This window comes from Myiozetetes cayanensis, unplaced genomic scaffold, assembly GCF_022539395.1.
Source record: "Myiozetetes cayanensis isolate MyiCay16 unplaced genomic scaffold, myiCay2020 scf19, whole genome shotgun sequence".
NCBI classification, from domain to species: domain Eukaryota; kingdom Metazoa; phylum Chordata; class Aves; order Passeriformes; family Tyrannidae; genus Myiozetetes; species Myiozetetes cayanensis.
Window position 1 is genome coordinate 14,044,986 of NW_026087400.1, and position 26,838 is coordinate 14,071,823.

General features: G+C 53.3%; 1 protein-coding gene across 10 annotated transcripts in view; it reads left to right on the forward strand.

Moving 5' to 3' along the window:
• Nucleotides 1–26,838, forward strand: part of CHD6 (chromodomain helicase DNA binding protein 6) — an 86,318-nt gene that overhangs the window by 11,635 nt on the left and 47,845 nt on the right. For 4 of the 10 annotated variants that reach the window (XM_050313713.1, XM_050313718.1, XM_050313714.1 and 1 more), the window contains exons 1-2: nt 16,427–19,011; nt 20,071–20,126. The exons of 1 other annotated variant lie outside the window; for it this stretch is intronic. In XM_050313713.1, coding sequence (XP_050169670.1) covers nt 18,867–19,011; nt 20,071–20,126 — 201 coding nt within the window. In that variant the 5' untranslated portion in view covers nt 16,427–18,866. Of the gene's footprint in view, nt 1–16,424; nt 19,012–20,070; nt 20,127–26,838 lie in introns of those variants that run through there. 5 more of the 10 variants (XM_050313710.1, XM_050313711.1, XM_050313716.1 and 2 more) reach the window with 3 other exon arrangements.

The following is a 26,838-nucleotide window of genomic DNA, read 5'->3' on the forward strand; positions in this document are numbered from 1 at the left end:
GCTGGTTTTGCCACGTGAGCTTGTCATGAGAGTCATGAAGCGCAGCTGACTGAAGCTGCATTACCGGGGGCTGTATCCAGCCTGCGTGTGCTCTCTTGCTTGTTGGGTGCCAACAGAGCATCCTCTGTGCACAGGCAGTGGCACAGGCCCAAGTGTCTCCCCAGGGTCTCTGACGTGGCTGTCGCTGCAGGGCTGAGAGCTTGGGATCAGTGTTGGTGCTGAGCAGGCTTTTTGGAGGGCAACGCTGTGCAGCATCAGTGTATTCCTTATCCCAGGGAGCAAGCAACGAGGAGGTTGTGGTGAATTATTGTCTGCCCGTCAAAGTCTTGTTGCCTGTTCTCCTGTGAGGTGGTGGAGTTGGGTGTCCTGGGAAGGTGGTGCAGGATTGCTGTGTGCATTGGGTGGCTTTATCAGTAGATCTCTTGGCTTCCCTGGCCCCAAAGAGAACACAGTTCATTCTCCTCCTCCTTTTTTTTTTTTTTTTTAAAAGATAAAGAACAGAAAATTGTTTGGAGCATGGCTGTGGCTTTCTTGGGGCTGGCTGTTGGTGTGATGCTCTGCCTGTCCTGGACACGTGCACCTGCCTGAGGCATGTTTGCTCCCTTACTTTGGGTTATTTGGACCTCTGTTCCTCCCTCCCCTTGCTTCCCTTCTCCTGCCGTGTGTCCTGCTGTCCCATCGGCACCAGGGAGCAGTGAGGGAGTGTCAGGGCAGCTCTCAATGAAGACCACTTGGCTGCTCAGCGAAGCCTCTGCTGATGGGATGCTGAGGGAATCTCGCTTTCGGTAGCGGTGTGAACAGAGCTGGGAAGCTGCTTCTCCCTAGCCTCTGCTCGGGAAGGAAAATGTACACAGTGCTGTCTTGCAGCGAGCTCGCAGGCTCCCCAGCCCCCCGCGTCGCTGCTGCTGCTGCTTCTTCTCTTACTAAACTACCGGGTTATTTTTAACTTGGAAAAATTACAACCCGAGATTGGCATTCTCTACCCCCAGCGGAGGGCTGGAGGCAGGATGTGGGGGAGGCACTGCGGAGGGCTGGGAATGCGGCTCGCCGCTCGGGCAGGCCCGGCTCCGGGCCGTGCCCCCGGCCCTGCCGCACAGCCGGCCCGGGAGGCCGGAGCTGCAGCCTGGATTCCCATGGCGAAGGCACGGAGCAGCTGCAGACACATAAACAAATCCTGCTGCAGCAGGCTGTGGGGAGAGAGCCGGGCTCTGCCTGCCAGGCTTGCTTGCGTGACAGCCTGCAGACGGGTAGCTGCTGACGGGGGCTGGGTACCCCCTTCAAAGACTATCCCGCAGAGATGCTCCCGGGTGAGGGAGTGTGCTGTGGAGGAGCAGCCAGCCAGGTTGCTGTTTTGCCCAGCAGAGGAGGCTTTGCTGGACCACGCAGCCCTAATTCAGCTTGCAGAGAGCTGGTGGGGAGGAGTCAGGGAGAGGTGTCACTCTTGTGCCGTGTTTTTCTTTCCCCCTCCCCTCGCTCTGCCTCTACAGTGTTTTGCAGGCAGTTGTGTTGCCAGCGGATCTCCTCGAGTGAGCAGGAGCACCTTTCTAAATCCAGTGAGTGGCAGGGAGATGTTTCTGCCGAGTCCCTTCTCCACGCAGCCCACAGGAGTGTAGTTCCCTCAGTCCCTCTGGATTGCACCAGGCACTCCAGCTTCCAGCTCTGGCAGCTCTGCTGCTGAGACGTGTCTGTGCAGCCCTGCCTGGGAACAGGGATTGATAAGGTAGCAAGACTCAAATACCACCAGAGGACTGCAGATATGTTTCTCTCTCTGCTGTTTGTCTCACAGAAATGGTGTAGGTTGAGCCAAGCAGATATAGAAGAGTACAGGCTCCAAGTTCTTGTCTTGGTCTGTCCCAGCCACACCTGTGGGTCCTTTGCTGCTGCTCACCTGCAGTATGGATGCATCAGGTAGGGAGGGTGGCTGATGCCTGGACCATGCTTATTTGTCCTGGGGTTTGCTGTCTTCCTTGCCAGCAGCAAAGCTATTGATGGTGGAGAGTGTTCTGGAGGCTCCTCTGATGGGCAGGTGCTGCCAGGGCCTGGGGCCCTGTGCTCCAGGTTGTCTGTGCTTCCAGAGCCCATCAGTGCTGACCTGTGATCTGCTACTCTGTAGCTCTCCTAGTGATGGGGGCAGGAGTAGCAGTGTAACGCAGCAAACCTCTTGACAAGCAAGGGCCAATACTTATTTTCCTCAGGTGTCTTCAGGCAGATGCAGGCACCCTTGCTCCTTTGGGAGTAATTTGTGTTTGCCTGTCAAGCTGGTCCCTTATCCCCAGCACACTGATCCCATTTGGCCTCATTTTGGGCAGTGAACTGGTGTGAGGCTCTCCAGGCTGTGGGATGGGACACACCATGAGATACTGATGCTGTTCCTCTGCCTCTGACGTCAAGCCAGGGCTCCATGAGTTCCTGCGGGAGCAGCAGTACTGATGCCTCAGCTCTGCGAAGACCTGACGTGATACCTGACCCTGTTACAGAAATTACATGGCTGGGTGTCATCCCTGTGTGGTAGGAAATGGCTTCTGGCTACTCTCTTCTCTCCTCAAGAGTTGTAAGATTTGTTGTCAGGCATGAGACACTGTTCTGTGGTTGAGCCAAGGGCTGCTGCCACGATGATGGCAGTGGAGGGCAGAGCAGCTCTTGTACAACCAAGGCTGGACCAGCACCTCTTCCCCCCAGTGAGCTACTCTGCAGCTTATGTGAGGCAGTGGGGTGTCCCCACCACCCCAGAGTGGTGTGTACACACAAGGACAGCTGCTGACACTGGATTGGGGTTGGTGTGTGGGGTGAAAGACCAGGACCCTTTGCTTGTGAGACAGGCTTCTGAAAGCTCTTGGTTGCCCCATTGCCTGGTGCTCTTTGTTGCTGCCATGTGTCTGGCAGGGCTGAGCAGGGCCCTTGTGCTCTGGCTGTGGGAGCTGCCTGCAGTTATTTCTGAGACTGCTCATCAGTCTGTACTGTGACCCTGCCAGTGTTTCTCAGGGCAGCTTATCACATCCTCAGGTACCAGAGCAGCAAGGCTGTGCTGAGCCACCCGACTCCGCCTGGGCCAGCTGCTGTCCCTGAGCCTGGCTTGCTGCTGGCCTGCAGGCCTGAGGAGTGCTTTGGATTTGGCACTCCTGACTGATCTCTTTTCCTTCAAGCTGTACCTGAGCACTGGGGAGATGCAGCACTCCCTGAGGTGCTTCAGCAGAACAGACCTGCTTGGCTGAAAATCACTGATTTCGTGGCATGGCTGTGCAATTCTCATCTCTTCTTTATCTCCCTGCCTTCCTTCTTGGCCTTTGGGGCTGCATGCAAAGTGCTGTGCCTGTTTGGGATCTGTATTTTCAAGGGATCCTTCTTGTAATCAAAACCACAGGGGGGAGGAGAGAAAGGCCACGTGATGTTGAGGAGGTAAACAGGGAAGGAAGCATCACCAGAAGTCTGCTGACATACAGAGGTTGGGTATTTTTTGCTGCTTGCTGTGAGACCTTGTCCTTGGCACCTCCCCGGACCCTGAACCTGCTATGCTGCTCCTGCATCTGGGAAGGGGACCCTCAGGCTGCAGGGAGCTGGAAGATGGGTCAGCCAGGTATACTGTACTAGAGCACTTCTCTGGTCTGTAATAAGCCTGAAGTGTGGGGCTCCTGTTCCCCTTGAATGTCTTTGATGAGCCACCGGAAGAGTTCATCTTCCAGTCTGCCTGGTAGGAAAAGCAGCTGATCTCTAAATCCAAGAATCATAGAATGGAATGGGTTGGAAGGGACCAACAGTTGCTGTGCTTCAGCAGGTCAGGGGCTCTCACTTCTGGCCTGGGACTTGTGTATCCAAGAGACCTGCTGAGAAGCAAATATGTTCCCTTTGCTGGATTTTTATCCCTTCGCTGGGATGTGGCATGGATGTGCAGGGTGCAGAGTGGCTTGGTTGTGTAAGTGAATGTTTGCCGTGCGTGTGGGCTGGAAATCAGAATTGAAATGTATTGTGTGCAGTCTCCTCCGGAGATATTCCAAACCTGCCTGGACATGATCCTGTACAACCTGCTTGGGGTAAACCTGCTTTAGCAGGGGGCTTGGTGAGATGATCTCAAGAGGTCCCTTCAGATTCCAGCCATCCTGGGACTGTGTGGTAGCACAGGTCAGCTTACAAGTTTACAATGCCCAAGGCTGCTTCAAGCTTCTGCTCTTTGCTGCAGCAGTTTTGGAGGGACTTTGGTGCAGAATTCCTATTTAGAAAGGGAAAAGGAAGAGTGCAGATTTTCCAGGTGGGTTGTCACCAGTGTTTCTGACACGTAAGTGGATGTGCCCACAAGGACCTGTGCGTACCCCTTGTCCTTCAGGAGGTGGCTTGTGAGCATTGCTTGCTCCTTGAATCCCATCTCCTCTTGGGCTTGGAGAAAGCCACATGCCCCTTTTATTTATCCTTCTGAAGAGCATCACTAAGGACCTGGTGGGGGGGTGTTGATTTTTGTTTTAACTGCAGTCATTGTTTCCTGGCTGCAGTTTATTTCTACAGATAAAATCTGAGCTTTTTCTCCTTTGAAGAAGGCAGCCACCTGCTTCAGACAGGCAGCTGAACATGGCACTGTGCTGCAGGGATGTGCTCTAATAAAGTAAATGTGCTGCTGCACTGGATAAGGAGTGTTCTTGGGCAAATGCCATTAGTTTCTGCAGATACTGAGGCCTCTGCTTTGTCTGGGTTTGTGACCCTTTTGACTGTTGTGACAAACCTATGGACATGACCTGGGGCAGCAGGCAGGGCTGTGCTCATGCCTGCCCTGGGGCAGCTCTGGGGCTGAGTTGGCCTTGGGGGAGGTTCTGAGCTGCAGCTGAGGCAGGTACAGAGGGGTTAGGGGGCCTGGGGACATCTGAGCTGTCAGAGAAGAGAGAGGAGGACAGGGCTTGAAGATAATACAGAGCCTGGAATACAGGACTGTATTCAGAGCTGCTGACTCCCACCTTCCTCACCGTGCTGCAGATGAGATTTCCTGTCAGGAAATGAAAGTTACTCTTTGGATAAAGGCTATGAATAAAACTTTCTTTCTGAAGTGCCTTGTTGTGTCCGTGACTGAGGAGCTGTTGAAGCATCTGTTCCTGTTGGGACACAGAATGCTTGAAGGGATATTGGTGGAAGTCTTTAATGGGACAATGCCAAATATTGTGCTCAGAGACTGAACTTCCTGTGTCTGAAGTCATCTGTGGGCCTGGTCCTTGGTGGTGGTTTTGGGGGTATCTTAGGAGCACGTGCAGGTGTTAAGGAGAGGGAAGGGCTGAGACAAGTCTGGATGTGTCCCCGTGGGAAAGATGGGGTAGCCTGACTGCCATCTGCCTTACTGGATTTGGAGGCTGTTTCCCAGGTTATTGTGAACCACAGAATCATAGTAGTTTGGAAAAGGTCTTTAAGATCATTAAGCCCAATTATAAACATAACACTGCCAAAGTCACCGCTCAACCATGTCCCTAAGTGGTACACCCACACATCTTTTAAATTCCTCCAGGGATAGTGACTCCACCGCTGCCCTGGGCAGCCTGTGCCAGGGCTGGACAACTCTTTTGGCAGAGAAATTTTCCCTGATGTCCAATGTAAACCTCCCCTGGTGCAGCTTGAGGCCCTTTCTTATTATGAGGTAGAAGAACCTACCTGGCTCCACCCTTCTGTCAGGGAGTTGTACAGAGTGAAAAGGTCCTCCCTGAGCCTCCTTTTCTCCAGGCTGGGCCCCTCCAGCATCCTCAGCTGCTTCTCACCAGACTTGTGCTCCAGACCCTTCCCCAGCTCCGTTCCCCTCTCTGGATATGCTCCAGTCCTTCAATCTCATGAGGGTCCCAGCACTAAACCAAAGCTCCATCCCCCTGCATCATTTCCCCCAGAGTGCTTGTTCTGTTGGGACCCTGAGAACTGGTCCTGTTTGACCTGTGTATGTGTTATGTTAAAGGGAGGACATCTTCTTGTTGGGTGTTTTGGTGATCAATGAATTTACATTAACCCAGCCTGTTTTGGGGATGCAAAGAACCAATGGGAGTTTGAGATGTGAGAGCCCACCAGCTGAGTCTCCTGAAAGACGAGTGGGACATCAGCTGAGAGCAACTTGGATGGTGCAGATGCATCCCATTGCTTGCTCTTGGAATACATAACCTGTGGGTATAGTCCTTTTCTGCTTGTTAACACGTGCTTTGCTTTCAGCTCTCTGGCTGTAGAGACCGTGGGTTTTGTGGGCCAGTCTAATTACAGCTCATTCCTGCAAGATATGTTTTAATGTAATTCAATCTTAGGTGGTGTTGGTGCTCTCTGTGATGAAGCTTCTCTGTGCAGCTGGAATAATCCTTGTCTAGCTCTCACTGTTTTGCAGTGCAAATCTGTGCAGTGCCTCAGGCTGGCTCTTTTTAAGGTTTCAACAAGAACGGGTGTTGTTTTTAAGGAAGAGGTTACAGAAAAAGGCAAAATTTGATCTTTTACCTGTCCTTGTAAAAATGCAGTGAGCCTCAGCATCAGCCTTTGAAAACAAACATTTGATTTTTAAAAGTTCTGTTTGTTGCTGTGCTCTATTCCCTTTGCCCCTCAATGAAGGAGCACAGGAGCCTGACCCCATCACAGGCTTTGTAGTGCCTTAAATGGAGAAGTGTCTTTCTCTGAAATCTCGTCCTCATTCTCCTCCTGAGCCTGAGACATGGTACTGCACAGGTAAAAATTTCTCCCATCCCAAGTGTCTTGGCCACCTTCCAGCCCCACTCCCCTGGCAGCTCTCATCTTCAGTCCTGTCCCTAGCCTGCTGTTTCTTGGGAAGGGGTGGACATGGCCCTGAACCACGTGGCAGACCTGAGGCTTTTGGTGTGGGTGTCCAAATGTTTCCTTCTGGCAGCCTCTTTGCCACCCTGCTCTGCCTGCAGCTCCAGGATGTTTCTCAACCCTAGCTCTCTTTTTTGGGGAAGCTCTAGGACAGGCTGCTGAGCCATTTTCCAGACCAAAGGTTTCTCTGAGCCCCAGTGTCTATGGAGGCCCCCACTTGGCCTTGGCAGCCCCTTGCCATCCATGTTCCAGTTACATCTCAAGACTTCCTCTGTCCATGGATGTTACCCTGACCCTAATTTTATAGCTGAACCTCTTGACAGTCCAAGTGCAGCTCTAGGCTTTGTCCCTCTCTCAACCCTAACCCTGGCTCTAGCTCTCATATTCCACAGAACAATTGGAAAGGCTCCACAGCCGTTGCCTGGATGAAAACTGACGCAGCCCAGCTGTCCTGCCAGCCCCTGTTTGGATGCTGAAGTCCCAGCTCAGCTGTAAGCTGTCTTTCCCTCAACCCTTTTATTTTTTGTGAAGAACTAGAGAGAAGACCCTTAAACTGTGGCTCACACCAAAGCTTTTGCTCAGCCCGGGCCTCTGAGCTGTTCTCACTCACCTTTGGCAGCCCTTTCCCAGTTTTGCTCCAGCAGATGGGTCAGGCATTCTGCTTTGGAACCTGACCCATCGTTTGCCTGTGGGCTGTAAGGGAGAGCCCCCCACCATTTCTTGGCAAAAGGTGTCTCCCACATGGGTCTCTTGGCAGCTCCTCTCCCCAGGTGTGGTGTAACCTTTCCTTTCAGTCCAGACCCTAGCCTTGGGAGCTGTTTTCCAGCTGAGCTCTAGGAGAAGCCTCTGAGCCGTTTCCCAGCCCACCCACCCCCTTTACCTTTTGGCAGTCCCTTTCTAGCTCCATGTGAGCTCTAGGCTTTCTCTGACCTTGACCCTGGTTTTCCAGCTGAGCCTTAGCCAAGTCCCCCAGCCTCTTTCCTGATGAAATTCTCCCAGGTGAGGCCTTGTGCAGCCCTTGCTTTGCTTGGGTGAGCCCTGCCTTGCCGTGCTTCCTCTGCACCTCTGGGTTTTCTTTTTCTTAGCCATAGCCCTGATTTTCCTGAGAAACCATAGAGGAGTCTCCTACCAGTTACCAGGACCAGTGTTTTCCCCCAGCCCAGCACTCTTGGAAGCTGCCAGGTACTTTGCAGCCCCACTCCAGCTGCTGCTCTGGACTTTGTCTCAGCATTATCCCAACCCTAATCTCATGGCCAAGGTCATTCTTGAGGAAGGTGTCTGCAAGCCCAGGTCTTTTAGCAGCCCCCCCGTTCTTCTTGTGAGCCCTTTCTGGCCCTTCTCAAGCTATGGGTTTTGGCTTTCCTTCAGCCCTAATCTTAATTTCGCATCTGGAGCCCAGCCATGAGGCTTCTCCCAAGCCAGGTGTTGTGGCAGTTCCCACTGTGTTCCAGCCCCACTCTCCTGGCTGGCCTGTACCTGGGGAGGACCCGTTCCGCAGGCTTGCCTGTGATGCAGAACAGAGCTGTGGTTGGCTGTGGTTCCTTTACATGTTATGTGCAAATTTCTGGTTTCTTTTTATTTTATTTTTTAAAGTCAGAAACCTGCTATTTCACAGTCAAACAGTGAGACAGGGATTGTGCAGTATGAACTCGTCTCCCTTTTCCCCTTCCTTCTTGTCTGCTCCCCGGGGATACCTAGCTGATGAAGGATGTGGATGCTAGCACACACAGGCTGCTCCTCTCCCAGTTTTGCATCCAGGCTTTGGATTTGGAGTCTGGTGTTGCTGCTAGCATGCAGCATTGGTGGGCAGTATTTTTCTTGTGGAACAGCTGCCCACAGAAGTTCAGTTAATAGTGCTTGTGCAACCTTCACTGAAGGTTTTTGAGTGTTTCCTTTAAATATCCTCTTGAGCTGTGGGGTGGTGAGGTTGAAATGCAGCCAAGGCCATGAACACCCCAGACCTCGGGCTCCTGGGGAGGGGGAGAGGTGCTGCTCCGAGAGGTGGGCAGCAGATGCTCCTGCTGCTGCCCGGGGGTGGAGGCACTACTGCCCTGGAGCTGCTGCAAAGGACTTCTTTATGGGCACAATCAGTTTTTCGGCCTGTAAAACAGTTTGGGGGCTCTTGTGTGGCTCTTAAAGGTAACCTGCAAAGATTTGAAGGAAAAGGAGCCAACGGCAAGTTTCCAAGTGCCTGTGAGGAGGGGTGTGAGTTCTGCTCCAGGCTGCCCCTGGGAGTGGTGGGCAGCAGAGCCGTGTGCCCCTTGCACCGGGGCTGGTCTGCGCCCTGCTGCTCTGTGAGGAGGGGTGGGAGATGTCAGGATTGGGCCTCTGGTGGAAAATATGTATCTTTTGTATTTTCCTGGTGTGAAACTGCAGCCTCTGAATCTGGAAGATTGTTTCAAAAAAGCAAGTCTGAGGTTTAAACCCCCTTGGAAACCTTTTCTTTTTTTTTGGGATAAGCAACATCTTGAAAGAGAGTAACAAATTGTGAGCTCTTCCTCCCACTGGGTGGGGTTGCCAGCACCCTGCCTCTCCTGACCCAACAGCGCTCCCAGAAAACTGAAAATAGTCGGTACTTCCCATCCATAGGGCAATTATTTGATCCTCTGCAGCTGATCTGAGCTATTCTCAGAGCTAACAGCTGGCCCGGGCAGGGTTCTGTTGGGGGCTGTGCATCCCCGGGACCCAGGCTGGGTTCTGTAGCCCTCTCTGGTGAGCAGGGTCGTGGTCCTGTCAGGAGTTCCAAGTGCAGGGCTGCCCGTGGGGGTCCATCCCTGCAGCCCATGTCCCCACCTGTGCAGGATCACCCGTGCTGCAGTTCCCAACTGGACTGCATCTGTGAGCGAACTGCACGCAGAGCTGGCCCTCGTTGTCACACGAGGTGGGGAGATGAGGATTTGAAATTATTTATTCTACTGCAGTAGTTTTACACTGACAGTTTTGAGTGCAGTGTTAGTGTCTCTCTGGGAGCTTTCTGCAGCCGGAGTGGATCCATCAGGATTTCCTTCTGGAAGCTCTTAGCCTGCAGGTGAGGAGGTGTGTGTTGCAGCAAGCATCTGCCCAGTCAGACCGAAGCAGCAAAACAATGGATGCTGCTTGCTGTGGTTACAGACCGCTAGCTATGCCCCGTGTTAATTAAATTAACATTAGAGAATATTGTTTGAAACTTTATTGTCTTCAAAGTTTCAAAACCTGGCCAAAAAAATACATATCTCATTAAATCAGGGGCTTTGAGAGTGCTGAGGGATATGTCTGAGGTTATCTGAGATCTGTTTGGTGGGCCAAGGGGGACCTCGAAGAGCTGCTGTTTTCACACCGTGCACAAGCTGCAGGCACACCAGCAGTGTAACTACTTCTGCAAACCACATAGTAAGAATTCTTTGGTGTGCTGTGGCAGGTTGTCTTTGAGATTACACTCAGTGCTTCCAGCACTGTGACTTACAGTGCTTGGGAGAGCCTTGTGCTCCCAGCGGGGTTGTGGGGTCTTTCTGTGGGCCTCACTGCAAAGGCTGTGTGGGAGACACTGCGGGTGGGTGCCCATGGGGACGCGGGGTGTGCTCGGAGGGTGCTGCACACGTGCCTGTCACCCAGCCTGCCATGGCCTGAGGGCTTCTCAAACCTGGTGGTAACAGTGATATTTCAGATATGTTCAGCTCTTCAGCCGAGTGTGGGCCTGAGAACAAAGTCTGCTGGGTCAGCATGATGCTGGGTAGTCAGACTCCCAGAGGGGCTGTGGAATGTTTCCCAGGCTGACCCTTGCTCTGAGAAGGCAGTGTGGCCAGGGATGTGCTTTCAGAGGCTTGGTAAAAAGCCGGGGATACTTTCTCCCTTGGGGGACAGCTCAGCATGAGGGAGAAAAAAGGCTGGAAGTTGTTCTTGATAGGACTGGGGACCTCCTCTGGGCAGTGTACTCCAAAGTGAGGTATGGTGGATCCCAGTTGGACAAACAGATCTGGAGAGGAGCTTTTCCTTAGGGACTGGCACAGACTCCTCTGAACCTTCCCCAGCCTCCTGACTTTGCCCCATTTGCTCAGTCATGCCAGCCCCTGCAAGCATTGGGTTTACTGAACTGCTGATCACTCCAAGCAGAGTTTTGTCTTGGATTTTCCTGGGGATTGAGTGCAGAAAGAGAGAGTACCGTGTTATCTCCAGCTTCAGTCCTCTCTGACTTCAGGCTGGCGTTCCCTGAAGTGCAGCCACTGGCATGCGGAGCAGCACTGGAGCTGGGGTGCAGCACGTGAGGCATTCCTGCTGCTTTTGCACTGTGGGGCTGCCTGTCTGCTCTTTTAATCCCCTATATGGTATATAAATATAGATATAATTTGAAATAATAGGAAGACAGAAGCAAGGTAGGTGCAGAAAAACAGGCTTCCTGTTCCAGCACTGGCCCTCACGGGAGCTTGGGGCAGAGCTGCGAGAGGAGGGTCTCCAAAGCACAGAGGAGCAGGGACGTGCTGTGTGACATATGGACAGCCCCAACAGGAGCTTCGGTGTTGAATGGTGCCATAGCTTGGCTGTTGAAAGATATCTGGGCAGAGGGAATGTGCACTCAGGCTGGAATGTCAGCCGGGCAGTGAATTTCAAGGGAAAATGGTGGTTTAGAGCAATGGAGGAAAGTGCAAGGAGAATATGCAGTCCATTTGGACTTGCCTCTCTGAGATGGCTTAATCCTGTCAGGATATTGTCTGAGCACCTACTGCTTCATTTCCGTGCTTCAGAGCTTTTTATGAGTCAGGAAGGATATGTTGCTTGTGTAGCTGTAAAATCCTTGCCTGGCATGTGTGAGACTGCGTTCGGGAGACTCGCTGTTTTGTTTGCAGAAGTGCACTCAGCTGTGGGGTGCTGAAAGGATCTGTGGGGCACCCAGTGATTGGAAGGTGCTGCAGGGCAGACTGGGACCCTGAGCTGGTGGGGCTACCTCTCTTGAGCAAGCAAGTCCTACGAGCCATGAGTCCTGCAGGAATTGTGCCCTTGGGGTGTGTTGTTGTGCTTGGAGTTGAATCTAACTAGCTACCTGGTACTTGGGTGCTGGATGCTTGGTACCTGCTCCTGCAATGTGCAGAAGGGTATGCCAGCTGCTCCAGAATATCCCCTAGCTCAGCTTCACATTCTCCTGGGTGGCTCTCTGCAGGCCAGGTGCTGGAGGCCGATGGTGGTGTAGCAGCTGCATATACAAATGGAGTCTTTGGTGCTCTGTTTATGTTGCCCAGCACACGCATCAGTCTCATGGGTTGGACTAGAGGGTGAGTGCACAAGTGTGCATTTTGTTTGCTCAGAGCTAGATTTCAGCAGATGGTGTTGAGCAAGCAAGAAATTGGATGCTTTGGGGTGGAGACATGTTGTTTGGTGGAAGGTCTGGAAAGGCGCTTTGGCTTTTTTGCCAGCATCCACCTCTCCTTCTGACATGCAGCGGGACGTAGGCAATGGCAGTCTGTCTTTCCATCAGGTATCATCTTGAAAAGTGGGGCCTATCTGTGATGTCTTTGTCCCTGGGGCTGCTCATGGCTGTCCTGAAAGGCAGTGCTACCTCCGAGTGCCGTGGGCTCAAAATGTTGTGTTCCTGTGTCTCTGCTCACATGGATGAGTTAATGTGGTATGTGGGTGCTGGGTGGCACACTCCATCCAAGACTCTGCACTCCTGAGACTCCAGCTCAGATGCCACTGTGGCTAGGCCAGGCCAAGAGGACTGGCTCACACATGCTTTGGGTATATCCCTGTTACCATTCTAGGACTCTATTCCTTTTCCTTCATGTTGACCTCCTCCCACAAACTAGGCACGTGTGTTTCTGCAATGCCTGTTAAAAGTTCTTCTCAAACCCTGAAGATCTTTCTCTTTACAGGCTGATTAGTCAGAGCCACTGTGGCTTCTCCGTGCCCTTGCTCTCAGCTCATTTTCAGCACCCCTTTTTCTCCTCCACCTGAAGATCATGTTGAGAAGATCTCCCATTTCTGAGGGAAAACAGAGGTGAACCACTCTGCAGGACGTGTGCTGATGGAGCTGCATGTACAGATGAGATCAGAGCTCCCTCCTCCCAGTGAGCTGTGGCTGCTGTCACAGAGTGCTCAAGGACTGGTGGTGGGGCTGCGTGGCTGGAGCGCCGTGTGTGTCCGCAGGATACTGGGAGCACATGACCCACATGTTAGCAAGCCTCAGCCTCTGAACTGGGAAAATCAGAAGAGCCACTCTTGTGGGAATGCTGGTAGAAGAGGGAGAACACATGATGGTTGCTTGTTCTTGGGCTGGTGTTGGCTCAGTTGTGGAATTTCTGGTAATGTTTTTGGCTTCTGCACAGATGCTGCAACTCCTGGAGGAGCCCAGGCTGGAGTGACAGGAAATACTGGCATGATCTGGACTTGGTCTGGTGTAGCGATGGCTTGTGCTTTCAGAACAAAAGAAATTAATCCAAGGGAGCAGGATAGTAACCTGACGTGCCTCAAACTGTGTAAGGGCAGGCGTCACTGCTAGCAGCAGATGCTGGGCAGAGGCTGTGCCATAGCAAGTTGGGCTGATCACAGAGAGGGACAAAACACAGCGTTCAGCACTGCTCTGCTGCTCTCTTGAGATGCAACAGTGCAGTTCCCAGTGCATGGTCAGCCTGCCAGCACGTGCCATGGTGGTGTGCTCGTCATGTGTGCAGTGCCCAGCACTGGGGGCTTGCCAAGGAGGCCGTACCACCACCTCATGAAGGAGGGCTTGCCCTGGGCTGCTGACAGTGCTGGTACCTGCCTGCTGCAGGGGTGTTGCAGGCTGGTAGCGCAGGGGTGGGATATGCGTCAATTAAAAGGCATAAAAAGGCGTAAAAACTTGAGCGTGGAGAATGAAAACTCCCCACTTGTAACAGTGGCAATAAAGCTGAATCGAGCAGCCTGGAGCGCTTGCGTGATGTGCTAGTGAGAACATGTTGATCTCCATATGAAAACCATAAGCTTATTTAGAAAATTGGGCTGTCTCATTTGAGATTAGAGTTTCTCTTATAATCTGCAAATATTTAATTAGCATGGAAATGGCTAGTTAAGTGGGGTTCTCAGTGCACATAAAGCCACATTCCAGTGTGGTGGTGCTCCCTAGCAGGTGGTGTGCTTCCCTTCAGGATGCTGGACAAGTTCCTGGCTCTCAGACCAGGCACAATGCTCTGGACGCAGCAGGCAAAAGCAGACCACAGCACTGGGCAGACATGAATGTGTCCCTTTCCTCCTGTCCAGCTTGTCCCCTAAGAGATGATGGCAAGAGATGTTTGCTCCACAGGATTATGACCAGTACAGTGTGTTAAATGCCCCCAGTTCCCTGGTGTCTGGAGTCACAGCTGGCCACAGTGACTCTGGCCCCTGCCAGCACAGAGCTTACTGGAGCCTTCCACAGGCCAGAATGGGAGCTGGAGCAGGGCCCTGCCAGGCCCTGGGTGCTGCCATCCTCTCAGGGGCCCTCTCTGCAGCCAGCTCTGAGTGCAGCATCACCCCTGAGACAGGGGCTCTCTCCTGACACCTACGGGGATTTTGCAGGGCCTCTCCTTGGACTTCAATGACTTTGCACGTGGTTGGAGTGGGTATCTCAGTTAGAATCATCGAATCACTAAGATTGGAAGAGACCTTTAACATCAACTGTCCACCCAGCACTGCCACTGTAACCACTAAACCACATCACCCAGCGCCAGATCCAGACGGTTCTTAAGCACCTCGAGGGATGGTGACTCCACCACCTCCCTGGGCAACCTCTTCCAATGCCTGACCACCTGTACAGTGAAAAATCTTTTTCTAATACCTAATCTGAATCTCCCCCGTCTCAGCCTATGGCCATTCCCTCTGATCCTCTCCCTGCAGCACCAGAGAAGAGAGCGGCCCCCACCTCATACAACCTCTTATCTGAGAGGGGCAGAGAGCACTGAGGTCTCTCTGAGCTTCCTCTTCTCAAGACTAAATAAACCCAACTCCCTCAGCCGTTCCTCAAAAGACATGTTCTCTAGATCCTTCATGATCCTTCATGCCCTGGCCCTTTGCTGGACATGCTCCAGCACCTCAATGTCCTTTTTAAAGTGAGGGGGCCACAACTGAACACAGTACTCAAGGTGCAGGGGGATGATCACTTCCCTGGTCCTGCTGGGTACACTGTTACTGATGCAGGCCAAGATGCCACTGACCTTCTTGGCCACCTGGGCACGCTGCTGGCTCATATTGAGCTGGCTGTCATCCAGCATCCCCAAGTCCCTTTCTGCCCAACTGTTCTCGAGCCACTCCTCCCCCAGCCTGTAGCGCTGCATGGAGTTGCTGTGACCTGGCGCTTTGCCTTGCTGAACCCCGTGCAGTTGTCCTTAGCCCACCGATCGAGTGGGCTCTCTGTAGACCTTTCCAGGTCACTCTGTAGAGCCTTCCTACCCTCAAGCAGATCTTGAGGTTAAATTGTCTTCTCTGCATCTAACTGGTATCCCAGCCTTGTTTTATCGAAACATGCATATGCTGGCTTCAGTGCTATGGAAAGACACGGGTGTAGGGTGGGTGGGATACTGTTGTGTGCCTATAATGAGAGGATGGAGCATGCAGAAGACCTGTCTGCTGCTTTGGGCCTGCTGCTGAGCATGGGACTGCTCTGCATGGGGCTGGCCTGGCCCTGTCCTGGCTTGTTGTGCCAAGCAGCTGAGCTCTGACAGCGATGAGATATGACTGCCTGTAGTGCCTGGGTAGAGCATGGTATGTTCAGGGTGGAGTATGTGGAGACAGGCAGAAGAAGGAAGATAGAGATGTTTCCTCTTGGCTCTGAGAGAGAGGAGAATCTGCCTGCTCTGTTTCTGTCTATAATGCCGACTGTGGCCTGAGCCAAGTGCTTTTGGGGCAGAGTCTGTCCTGGGCTGTGGCCAGTGGTGAGGACTGCTTGACACTTCACTTCCAAGGGCCAGAGTGGCTCTTTTTGAAGCTCTGGGCAACCCTTGCTGCTGAGAGGAGGAGGCATGTGGCCTGGTAGCTGCCTCCTGCTGGTGTTGGAGGGGGCACTGTGCAGGGCACCCTCTGGGTTCACTTGTGTCTCCCACAGCTCATTCCTGGGTGTGAATCTGAGTAGTAACAAAGGTGTGTGCTGAGAAGTGACCACTCCGCTTTGGTCATGGAGAAACCTCCTCCTGTGCTCTGTTCTCCCATGTCCTTTCTTGAACCCGTGCCCTTGTCCCCTCTGGTCCGGATGTTCATTCAGAGTGTGCCAGAGGGCTGGCCAAGAGCTCCTTCTCCTTTGCCTGTGCCAGTGCTACCAGCTGTGCTTGGCTCACCCAGTGCCTGGGCTTCTGCCCTGCCTCTTCTAAACCCCTAAAGCTGGGGGAGATTGCTGCACTCAGGGAACTGCCAAAGGCCTTCCCTGATTCTGACTTTAACCTGGGAAAAGTTGTTCGAGGGTCATGTTGCACTCTGGGGGAAAACAGATACTAGGAATGGGCAGGTAGGTTACCCTGCCCCAGCCTGGCCCAGAGCTGCCCTGGGAAGGAGAACAGCAGGATGCAGGCAGAGGGCAGCTTTGGCAGTGGGGTCCTGGATCTCCTTCCTGGGCTGCAGAGCCCAGGAACATCCCTGCCCCTCACAGCCATTCCTGGGAGTGCTGGACCTGCAGCATCACCCAGTGCCTGCTCGCTGTCCCGCTGAAGAACCTGTGCCTGGCCTCCTGCTGCTGGCCATGAGGCTCATGAAGCAAGGCTAAAGCTCAGCCCTTGAGCAGCTGGCTCACAGTGCTGACTGCCCGTCCTGCCTGCAGCCACTGTCCTGCTGGCCCAGTGTCCCTGCTCCAGGTCCTGCCCTAGCCTGAGTCCTGGGGCCCTGGGAACGGGTGGGGTGGTGCTGGAACAGCGGCTGATGGGAGCAGAGGCCAGGGCTGTGGGACAGCCACCAGGGCTGATGGCAGCAGGACCCTGCAGCTCTTTCTGGGCTCTGGAGGTAGCAGAGTTGGGTTTCTTGCTCACTGCAGCACCAAGTGTCTTGGCATCCTCCAGCCCTCTTTCAGCAGCTGCAGCTGCCTGTGCTAACACCACACAGAAGGTGGTGAGCACGCTGGGACCTGGGCCACTGAATGTGTGTGATCCACAATATATGAGTTTTTATTTGACTTTTTTTTTTTTTTTTTTAATAAAAGCTCTGAAACCCCAGAGCAGAGAGATAGGCCACAATGAGAGACTTCCAGCCTGGGCTAGCCCCATGCTGAGGAACTTGTAGCAAGATATTTATCTTGCCTTTTGCTTGCTGGAAGTTTTGCTGCCATACAGACAATGTATGAGCCTTTCTCCTTCCCTGCTGTTTCATGGGTCTCGGTGAAACCTCCTGTGTGGTCCATGTGGAGCCCTCACTCTGCTGGGATGGGAGCAGAGGGGCTACAGGTGCCCCCTCTGGGCTCACTTTGGCCTTGCCCCGGGCACTGGAGGTGGCCAGAGCTGCACTGGTGAGATGCAGCAGTTCCTGGAGGGGTGTGGTTGGATGTACCAATGTCCTGCTCTACTGCCTTGGGAGAATCCTGTGCTGCTGGATCCTGTCCTGGTGCTATCCCCACAGCTGTGTCAGCTGGAGACATGCACAGGCATCATAGTGCCAGGTGCCAGGGCTCAGCCTGCAGCCTGGAAGTTGATTGGATGGTGTGAGCTCTGTTCTGGGGCTGGCCTTTAAAAACCCTCAGTGTCTGCCAAGGGATGATCCAGGCACTTAGTTAAGTGTCAGGGAGCAAATCTTTGGAGCAAGAAAGCAGTGGGGAGAGCTCCATGAGCACAGAAGGGACACCAGGCCTTTCCAGGGCTCTAAGGGACCTCACAGCCTTTTGATGATGGAAAGAACAGAAGAAAATTGATTAAGCTCTGGAACAGACTTCCCAAGGAAATGGTCACGGTACCAAGTTTATCTGAGTTCAAGAAGTGTTTGGACAACGCTCTCAGGCACATGGTGTGGTTCTCGGGGTGTCCTGCACAGGACCAGGAGTTGGACTCGATGATCCTGATGGGTCCCTTCCAACTCAGCATATTCTGTGATTCTGAAATCCGTGAGTGAAGGGCTGGGAAGCAGAGCCAGGGCAAGAGCAACTCCTGCCCTGTGAGGCAGGAGGGACTGGGTGGGCTCTGGCAGGGCCTACTGGGTGCCAGCTGGGGCTGCCAGGGTAAGAGCAGTGCACTCGAGTGCTGCTGGCAAGGAGGAGTAAGCTGAGCACCTTGGAGCCTCCTGCAACACTGAGCCACTGTGAAAGATGAACCAAACCCAGGTCTTCAATATTTCTGGGTGCAGGCACACCCTTGGGATGGGACTGCTCTCTGCTGGAGCCCAGCAGGATTGTTGTGAGCTGCTGTGGCCACTGGGTCTGAAATCTCTGCCGGGTCCTTTCTGGAGGGCACCTCTGCTGCAGCTGTGTGTCTTCCAGCCCTGTGTCCTCTGGGCCCTCCTGGGGCACATTTGGAGCAGCACAGGAGATGCTTAGTTAAGAGAAAGAAGTCCTGTTCATCCTGTCCAGAGATACCATCCAACTCCTCCCTGCTCAGGTGGTGGCACTGGGTACCTTGCCTTGCTCCCACCAAGCCTGGCTTAGATATGGGCCATGCTGGCCTGGCCCATACCACATAGCCAGGATCAGAGTTAGAACCCTTTGCCTCCTCTCCTTGGTGTGGTGGGCGTGTGCCATGGGCCAGCATCTGCACACAGAATCAGTCCCCTCACGCTGGCCTGAGCACTGCCCAGCTGTAGGGCCTGTTGGGTTTAGGTAAGGTTTGGGTCTAGCAGGGTGCTCCTGCTGGGGAGGGGAGACATGATGGGGATCTCTCGGGCTGGCCTGCGGGTGGGTGGTGATGGGAGCTGTGCCCTTGTGCCCAGTGAGTCCGACAGCTCGTGGCTTGTGGAGTGGTGTTTGCATGGTACAGGAGGGAAAGGAGAGGCAGGTGTTTGTGGGATTTGTGTCTAAAACACTTGTCAAATACTTCTGAGCTCATTGGCACCCGTTGCTGGCACTGTGGGGCAGACAACTGCTGAGGGCCGGGTCCCAAAAAGCATCTACTACTGACAGCTCCATTGTGTGTGCTGTGACCTCAGCCTGCCCCCTCGACTGTCACAGCGTGTTCATCCTGGGGAACTGTAGCCCCATCCACCCAGGATTGGTGCTGTTTCCAATGCTGGCCCTGCATGTGGTGGGGCTGCTCCTGGCCTCCCTACTGCCACGGCACAGTCAGGAGGAAGGCAGAGAGCCCGGCTTTCTTGTGACTCTGGCAGTGTCCAACCTGTGTCCAATCCCCAGAGGACTCAGACCCCAGGCAGGTGCGTGTCCTCTCACCAGCCAACCTGGTCCTGAGAGTGCGTGACGGCCCGTGGGTGCTGTGTCTCTGCGCACTGTCTCTTTGGGCACTGCTGCTCCAGCCATGCCTGCAGGGAGCTGTAGCCATCTTGGACAGATGAGCTAAAAGGTGCTACTGGCCAAGCCAGACCACAGCCACCAGCTGCAGGAGGCCTGAGGGAACAGTCTGTTTGTCCCAGAGAGCTGTCGGTGTGCTGCATTGCCACAGACCCCTCGTTGGTCCCCTCCTCCAGAGGGGGACTGTGGGGACCTGGTCATACATGCTGAGAACTGGACTTGAAACTGCATCCCCTCTGGCCAGGCCTGTTATGGGGGAGTTGTTTGGGAATCACCCCTGCCTGCAGCCCGTCTGCTGCTGTGAGGTGGGTGCTCTCACAGCACCCTTCTGCGCTGCAGGGGCACAGGCCTGAGGACACAGCCAGCCCCAGTGCTGCACCAGGGCTGCTGCAGCTTGTGGGGAGATGCTGTCTACCAACATTGCTCTTCCCCTCCTTGCTTGCACCGTCCTTATCCCTGTGGCAGCTCTTCCCTCCTCATGGTCACAGGGCTCACAGCCTGCCTCAAGCTGCTGCATCCTCTCCGCATCTCCTTCTGCTGTTACTGCTGCTTGGCAGAGGGCTTTGTTTATTTGCTGTGTCCCTCTGCTGCTGCAGAATTTTTGACATCCGACAAGTCTCTTAGTGGGGCCTGGGGTATATCTGGGGCTCTGAGGAGCAGGAATGTGTTCTCTGCTAGCCCCAGGTGTGCCACTTCTTGCTGAGACTGTGACTGCCAGATTGGTCTTGCCCAGTGGGTTTCAGGTAGCACCGAGCTGTGGGGAGATCTGTGCTTGAGCTCCTTGCCGTGGCTCAGCAGAGCAGATGTCCCCAGAGTTGTCCCTGAGGGTGTTTCACTCTGGCAGCTTTGTTGCTCTGGGCAGCACCGGGGTTGGCTCGGCCTCCTGGAGGGGTGAGTGGAAGGATGGAGTGCCTCAGGTTCACCAGTCTCGTCATTGTGAATTTTTTTTGTGTTGTGTCTTGCAGAAATAACATTCATCCCAGATTTGATGATAATGAAAATACAGAAAAAAGAAAAGAAGGTTTGTGACCCTCTCTCCTTCTCCCAGCTTAGCTGGCAAGGCTGGGGACCATGTCCTGTGTGCCATGTGGGGATTGTTACAGTGGATGGGTGGTGGGAAGGAGGCCAGGGTGGGGGAAATTCTTGCATTTCCAGGCAAGGTTGCAACTCAGCACCTTGAAATTTCATCTGAGCTGCATCCTAGGGCGGGCCATTGATCAAGGTGAGGTTTGTCTTCAGTAGTGGAAGTGCTCTTGATTTGGTGCTGTCCCCAGTGAAGGAACAGCCCTCAAAGCCCATAGTATTGGTTCTTGCTGGTATCTTATTACAAAATGACACGTTTGCTGTGATTACCGTTACTAACATGATACCGAAGGACTAACACCAGCTGGGAGGTTGGGGAAGATCATGACTGGGAGCTGTGTGAGCTTGGCCAGGGAATCTTCTTCCTTTACTCAGAAAAAATTCCATCCCACCAAGCTGCCATGTCTGGATTGCCTCATGGGATCTTAACAACCTGCTGCTCCCTGAGGAGATTTATGAGGCAGTGGTCTCTGTATTAACCATGTGCAGGGGAAGAGCCCTGGCCATCGGCACTCTGCTGAGGGAAAAGGACCTGTTACATGCCTGGAGCCTCGCTCTGCCTGCAGGGCTGAAATATGGCTGGAGGTATAAAACAAACTGGTCTGCCCAGAGCTAATTTGTGTTTGTGCTGCTTTTAATGGGAAACCATTAAACTGAACACTGAACTAAGGGATAAATCTCTTTGAGAGCGTGAGCTGGTACCATTTCTAACCAGCTCTGAAAGCAGTGTGTGCTGCTCGGGGCACTCCGGATCACACCACCATGGCAGGGTGATGGGAGGAGGGAAGGGTTTGGAAGAGGTGAGTGTGCTGTTTTGGGCTTGCAGCAAAGCAGATGCTGTGGATATTGGAAGGTGTGTGTGTACAGACCACCAGTACTGTGGGGAGTAGTGAGTTTATCAGTGTGTCCTAAAGGTGCTGTGAAGAAGCAGAGCTAGCTTCAAGGTGAGGAGAAGGGGAATGTGGCAGGCCTTGCATAGCAGCACAGCTGGATTGCTCCTGACGGGGCAGAGCAAGGCCTGGAGGAGAGTGGGGTGCTTTGAGGGGTGGGTCTGTGATCTCCCTCCTCTGGTAGTGAAGCCCAGGTGAGAAATCCGTACCACTGATTGGTTTAGCAGGTTTGACTGCTCTGGAAATGTGATTGCTGAGATGATGTGGGTTTTAAGCACAGCAGAACTACCTTCCACTGGCATTTGGAGATTTTAGAGGGCTCAACTGCTGCATTGGTTTGTGTAACTGCCCCTGAAGATAAAATCTGTGAGGGAGATAAAGACATGCCAGTGTGAGCAGGGAGGGGTAGAGGTCCAGCTGCTCATGTCTTGAGCTCTCCAAGACAGCAGCAGTGTAGGACAATCCTTGCAGCATGTCACAGGGTGGGCTACAGTGTTTCCAAGTTCAGTGTTTGGAAGAAAGCAGGGCTCCTGTGGGCACTCTGAGTTCCTGGTTGCAGTGGTGAAGGGCTCCCTGTCATGCTCAGCAGAGTGGCATTGAGGGCAGAACTAGCAAGAGGTGCCATTCCACATCACTCTGGACACCTGAGTCCAAGAGCTCCCACACCTTGTAAACAGACTTCTCATGGCACCAAGGAGGCTGTTGCCTTCCATTGAGCAGTCTGTGGAGATGAGATGCTTGTGTGGTTCCCAGGGCTCTCAAGAGTCATGTGTTTCCATACGTGTCCCCCTGCCAGCCTCTCACCTGCAGAAGCACCATGTTGGTTGTCATGTAGGTGTAGATTCAAGCCCGTGGGTGAGAAGGCTGGCAAAATGCTGGCACCCATCAGGATGCTGAGGGATGGCAGGAGAGCTGTCAGCTGCCTTTGGGAACAAGTAATGCATGTACTCTCTTGCTTTCCCAAGCCCTTGGCTGCCCTAGGCCAGTGCCTTGTCGTGCCCATGTCCACTGCCAGTGGATTGGGAAACCTGGGCTGGAGAGCTGGGCTGTCTGGGAAGGAGCCCCTCTCTGTGCCCCCGTGGTGTCCCCCACAGCAGTGCCACTCTGCCTGCACAGAGTTCCTGGGCACTGCCAACTGGTGCAGTGTCTGAGGGGCTGTTGTTAGCACAAGGGGGTCTGTGTTTGCATGACTCTTCTTCCTTGGAAAGGCATGAAAATCTGGTGGATTTGTCACCAAGCTGTGACTAACTTGTGAAACCTGTCACTTGCCTCATGCATTAGGAGTTTTCATGGCAGGGTGCCTTGTGTGCTGGCAGAGGTGGGACAGGGGTGCCTGGTTACCCCTGAGAGCAGTGACAAGCGATGGATTCCTCGGAGGGCTCAGCAACACCATCGTTCCCTGGGCTACCTCTACCGTCTGTGTCCTGCTTGTCCCTGGGCACTGAAAGGTCTTGTATTCCTTATTTCTGTCAAGTTCTGACTTGCTGAATAACCTGAGAAATATTGAACTGAAATAAATGCAGTTATCCCAATGCCTGTAAATCTCCCTATTCTACAGTAATGGAAATGCTCCCATCCTGCATGGACTGTGAGAGCAGAACAGCATTGCTTACCTCTTGGAGAGATTGAAAGCCCTGTGACCCCTTAGCTCCTGCCTTCTTCTGGAGGTTTCTTCTGGCTCTTCAGCCTGGGCTTGGAGGTGATGGGAATGCTCTGTGGTCTGCAGCCGGCGGTGTGGGAATGCAGTGGGGATCAGCCCAGAGCTGCAGGCACTGTGTGGCTGCTGGGCAGCCCTTGCAGCAGGGAGGCCTGTAGGAGGATCTGTGGGAGCTCTGCTTGCCTTTCCTAAATTTCATGGGTCTGTTTAAGCAAAAGGTGAGCTTTGCTCGCTGCAGATTCTGCTGACGGTTGTTATCGGAGCTCCTTGGGGCAGGAGCAGGTTCCTGAGCAGTGGGAGCCAGTGCAAGGAGGCAGGAGCCATCAGAGCCTAACGGCACTTGTGAGTCTGTCCCAGGGGTGTCCGTGGGCTGCTGGTCCATCTTGGGCTTCTTTCGGTCACGATGAGACTATCAGGTACGATGACCATTGGAGCTGGGTGCGTGGAGAAGTTTTGGGCACCTGCTCTGTAAGGATAAAGGGCAGGGGGAGCAATGTACCCTGTACCCATGGCCAGGAGCATGGTCCTGGTCCTCCCCCATGGTCCAAGGGCTGCACAGGCTCTCTTCCCATGCTCCTTCTTTGCCTTCCCTCCCACTCTGACAGGGAGGACTGAGCAGGGAGGGCAGCCTGGACAGCCCAGGGCAGCAGTGTTGCCCTCTGCCTCACCTGTGCCCTGTTCCAGCACAATGGGAACGCATGTCCCGCTACCAGGGCTGTCCTGGTCACGAGACGGAGCTTCCCGGCCGTAGTTGTTGCAGGCTGCGTCATGGTGGAGTGTGTCAGGAACAGAGCCAGGCCCCACCTCCGTCATGCACATCCCATGGTGACTGCAGAGCCTGCTCAGAGACATGATGGAAGGTGGCACTTGTGTATTTTTAGCTTCTGCTGCATTGCTTTAAGAGCTGGAAACGAGGGGTGCGGACATCCAGCAACCAGAACGCAACAGCCCACGCTGTGCGTGCCGCTGGTGGGGATGGCAGTGGCTGCAGAGGTCGGCTCTGCCAAAAGCCTCTGTGAAAGAAGCTGCCTGTTGTGCTCCCGTCGGGCTCTGCAGCCAACTGTGCAGATAAAGTGGGCTGGGGGCAGGCAGCGTGACCATCTCAGGGAGGCAGAGCTGTGCCACGGTGCCCATCCTGGGCTGCTGGTGCAATGGCAGCCTGGCCGGTGGCTTTGGTCGGTGCTGTGGGGGGAAACCAAGCAGCAGGGGTGCTGGGCCACACCTGGGCATCAGTCTCTGCTTAAAGAGCGTGGAAACCTTTGATGGCCTCTGCAGTCAAAGGACAGTCCACATACAGAACAAATCTCTTTGGGGTTTAAGCCATGCCCTAGACCCAAATGCAGGGCTTCTGTGGGGCTCTCCTGACGGGTTGTAGGAAAGCCTGACCAAGCCTGCAGCAAATGGGGTTTGAATGGTCCTGGCACTTGGATGCAAGGTGGGATGTGGCATGGTCACTGCTGCTGGCTGTGGTCACCCTGCCCAGCAAAACTGTTATGTGGATGTTGTCTTGAGCCTGGTAGCCAGGGCAGCTGGATCTGCTCTTGACTATAACCATGAGAAGTTCTCACCTGTGACCTCCTTGCTGGATGGAGCTGCCATTCAGGTCCCGAGGCTGTGGCAGAGCTTTGCTCTGCTGGGAACACTGTGCTCTTGGAGGGGAGAGTTTGCAGGGTGGGCAGTGGGGTGGACACGAATCTGTTGGTCCTTCTCCCTTCCTGCACCCAAACTCATGCAGTACTGCAAGGTTTGGGTATGGATCAGGAGTGGTGCTGGCTGGTGAAGAGACTCCAACATCCAGCAGTGCTGATGCAACATCTGCTTCATCCTCATCATACGTCCTGGCTCTGCTGGCCTGTGACTTCTGCCACGTGGGTCCAGGGGAGCCTCCCTCTGCTCCTACCTCTCCCAGATATCCCATGGCAAGTGCACAACCTATGTAATCAGTGCCACCTTTATGGGGCAGCAGATGTTGCTAGGCTGACTGGCCATGGGGTGGGAACCCAGGAGCTTTGGAGTCAGGGTCTCACAGGCCATGGAGGTAACAGGGCTCTAGATGTGTGATGATTCCCTCCTGGCTGGGCAAAAGGTGCAGAATCTTTTACCCCATCCAGCCAAGCCTGACCTCTTCTGCTGTACCTCTCCCAGGTGCTTGGGCCCAGTTTTCTCTTGGCTTCACCCAGAGCTGCCTGCTGCTCTCCATTCTCACTTGCTTCTTAGGATTCTCATCACATAACATCCTAGTGTCATCCTGGCCCCCTGTCCCTAACTGCACTGTCCTGCCCCCAGTTCCCTCCTTCTTCCTCACCCCCCTCTTCTCTTTGAAGTTTCCTCTCCTCTGCTCTTCCCTTTGCAGGTACCTGGCACAGGCAGGTGAGGGAGAGGGTGAGGGTTTCACACCCGGCTCAGACCACAGGCAGTCCCACTGGCCTGAGCTGGTCCTTACCCTGAGCAGGTATGGGGTAACACTGCTGAACTTCACTGCCCCTGAGCTCCTGCACATGTGCCAAGCAGAGTTTGTGAACTGTCCCTTTACATCCCTGTGAGCTTTGCTGGAGGGCTTGGAGAGGCTCAGGGTGCTGTGTGACCCTCATGGGCTGGGGGGGCTGGTGCATCTCGCAGGCTCAGCAGTTTGGGAGAGAGGAGGGAGCCCTTTGAGGACCAGGGGTAGGAACAGCTTTGCCTCCCATCTCCTGGTGGTGTTTTCCCCCACCCCTGAAGAAAAACTCAGGAGTCAAATTGAGACTGTAAATGAAACAAATTTCCAGTTAAGGAAACACAGCATTAAGGCTCACCCTGACCCTGGCTTTGCCCTAGAATGGGTTGTGCAATTAGAAGTGCTGTCTGTTAGTCTCCACGGCTCTCTGGGGAAGTTTCAAACATTTTTGCCCTGATCTTCTCTTTGACACTAGTTAGACACATGGGACAAGACTTGGTACTGCAGCAGATCCCGAGGGACTATATGAAATGTAATTTATAGAAGGTTCCTCTGTGAATAAAAAAAATTACAAACATTACATTAAAGTGTGTTATGGAAACATGAAATCATTACAATCATCACTAAAAAAGTGCCAGTTGAGAAACAGTGCAAAGACAAGGTTCTAAGGGTAAAAAGTGTTCTGGGGAAGCAGAGGCTGCTTGTGTTGGGTACCAGAGGTTCAGAGATGGGCGTCACCTGCTGAAACCTGGAAGTCATGACCTTTACTTCTCCCCCACTCCAAAATACCCAGAAGCAACGAAGCTGCATGCTTAGGTAGGCATGTGCAAAGACATGTAGAAGGGGCAGTTGAATGGAAAATGATGTTTCTCTTTAGTTAAATTGTAGTAAGAAAAAGGAGACATACTCTGTGAATTTAAAAGTAAACTTGTAGCAAGGCAGGACTGTGTATATTTTTAGGAACCACTAAGGACACAGGGTCTAATAACAAGTCTTTTTCCAACCATCTCAGGACTAAAAAGCCTTTAGGAGGAGTCACAGGGTAAATAAGGTGTTGAATGAGGGCTTGTGGAAACGGAGCACTGGCAGAACAGCTCGATCAGGAAGGCTCCCTACCCAAAACCATCCCTGATGCCAGAGATGCCCTTAAATTAAAGGGTTTGATAAAGACATTTTTGAGCAAAGTAATGCAAGCCACCTGCTTTGATGGTGTTTACTCTGGATTTGTAAGCCTGATGATATTTGGGAATTGCTAATAATGTTGGGGACATCGCCGATCAGGGCCATGTTATGGAAGGGAAGGGGGGAGTAAATGTGAAACTAGAGGCCAATAGGTTCACTTGGGTATTGAATTAAATAGTAAGGAATTATAATAAACACTTTATGTCTGAAAATACTACACTGGTAAGTAGTCAGCTTGGCTTTTGCAAAGCAGAGTTCGTCCTTGCAATCTGCCAGGGGTTTTAAAGATAACTGGATCACAGAGCTGAAGTTGGGCTGGGCTGGTGCAGGGCTCATGGGCTTCCAACCAGCTGTTGAGGACATATCTCACCGAATGTTCTTAAAGAAGTGAAGTGTTGTCCTGATAAAAGCTCTTGTTGTAAATTAGTGACTGGTTAAAGGCAAGGAAGCAAAGTACAGGGAAGATGTTGCTGCTTTTACAGTGTGG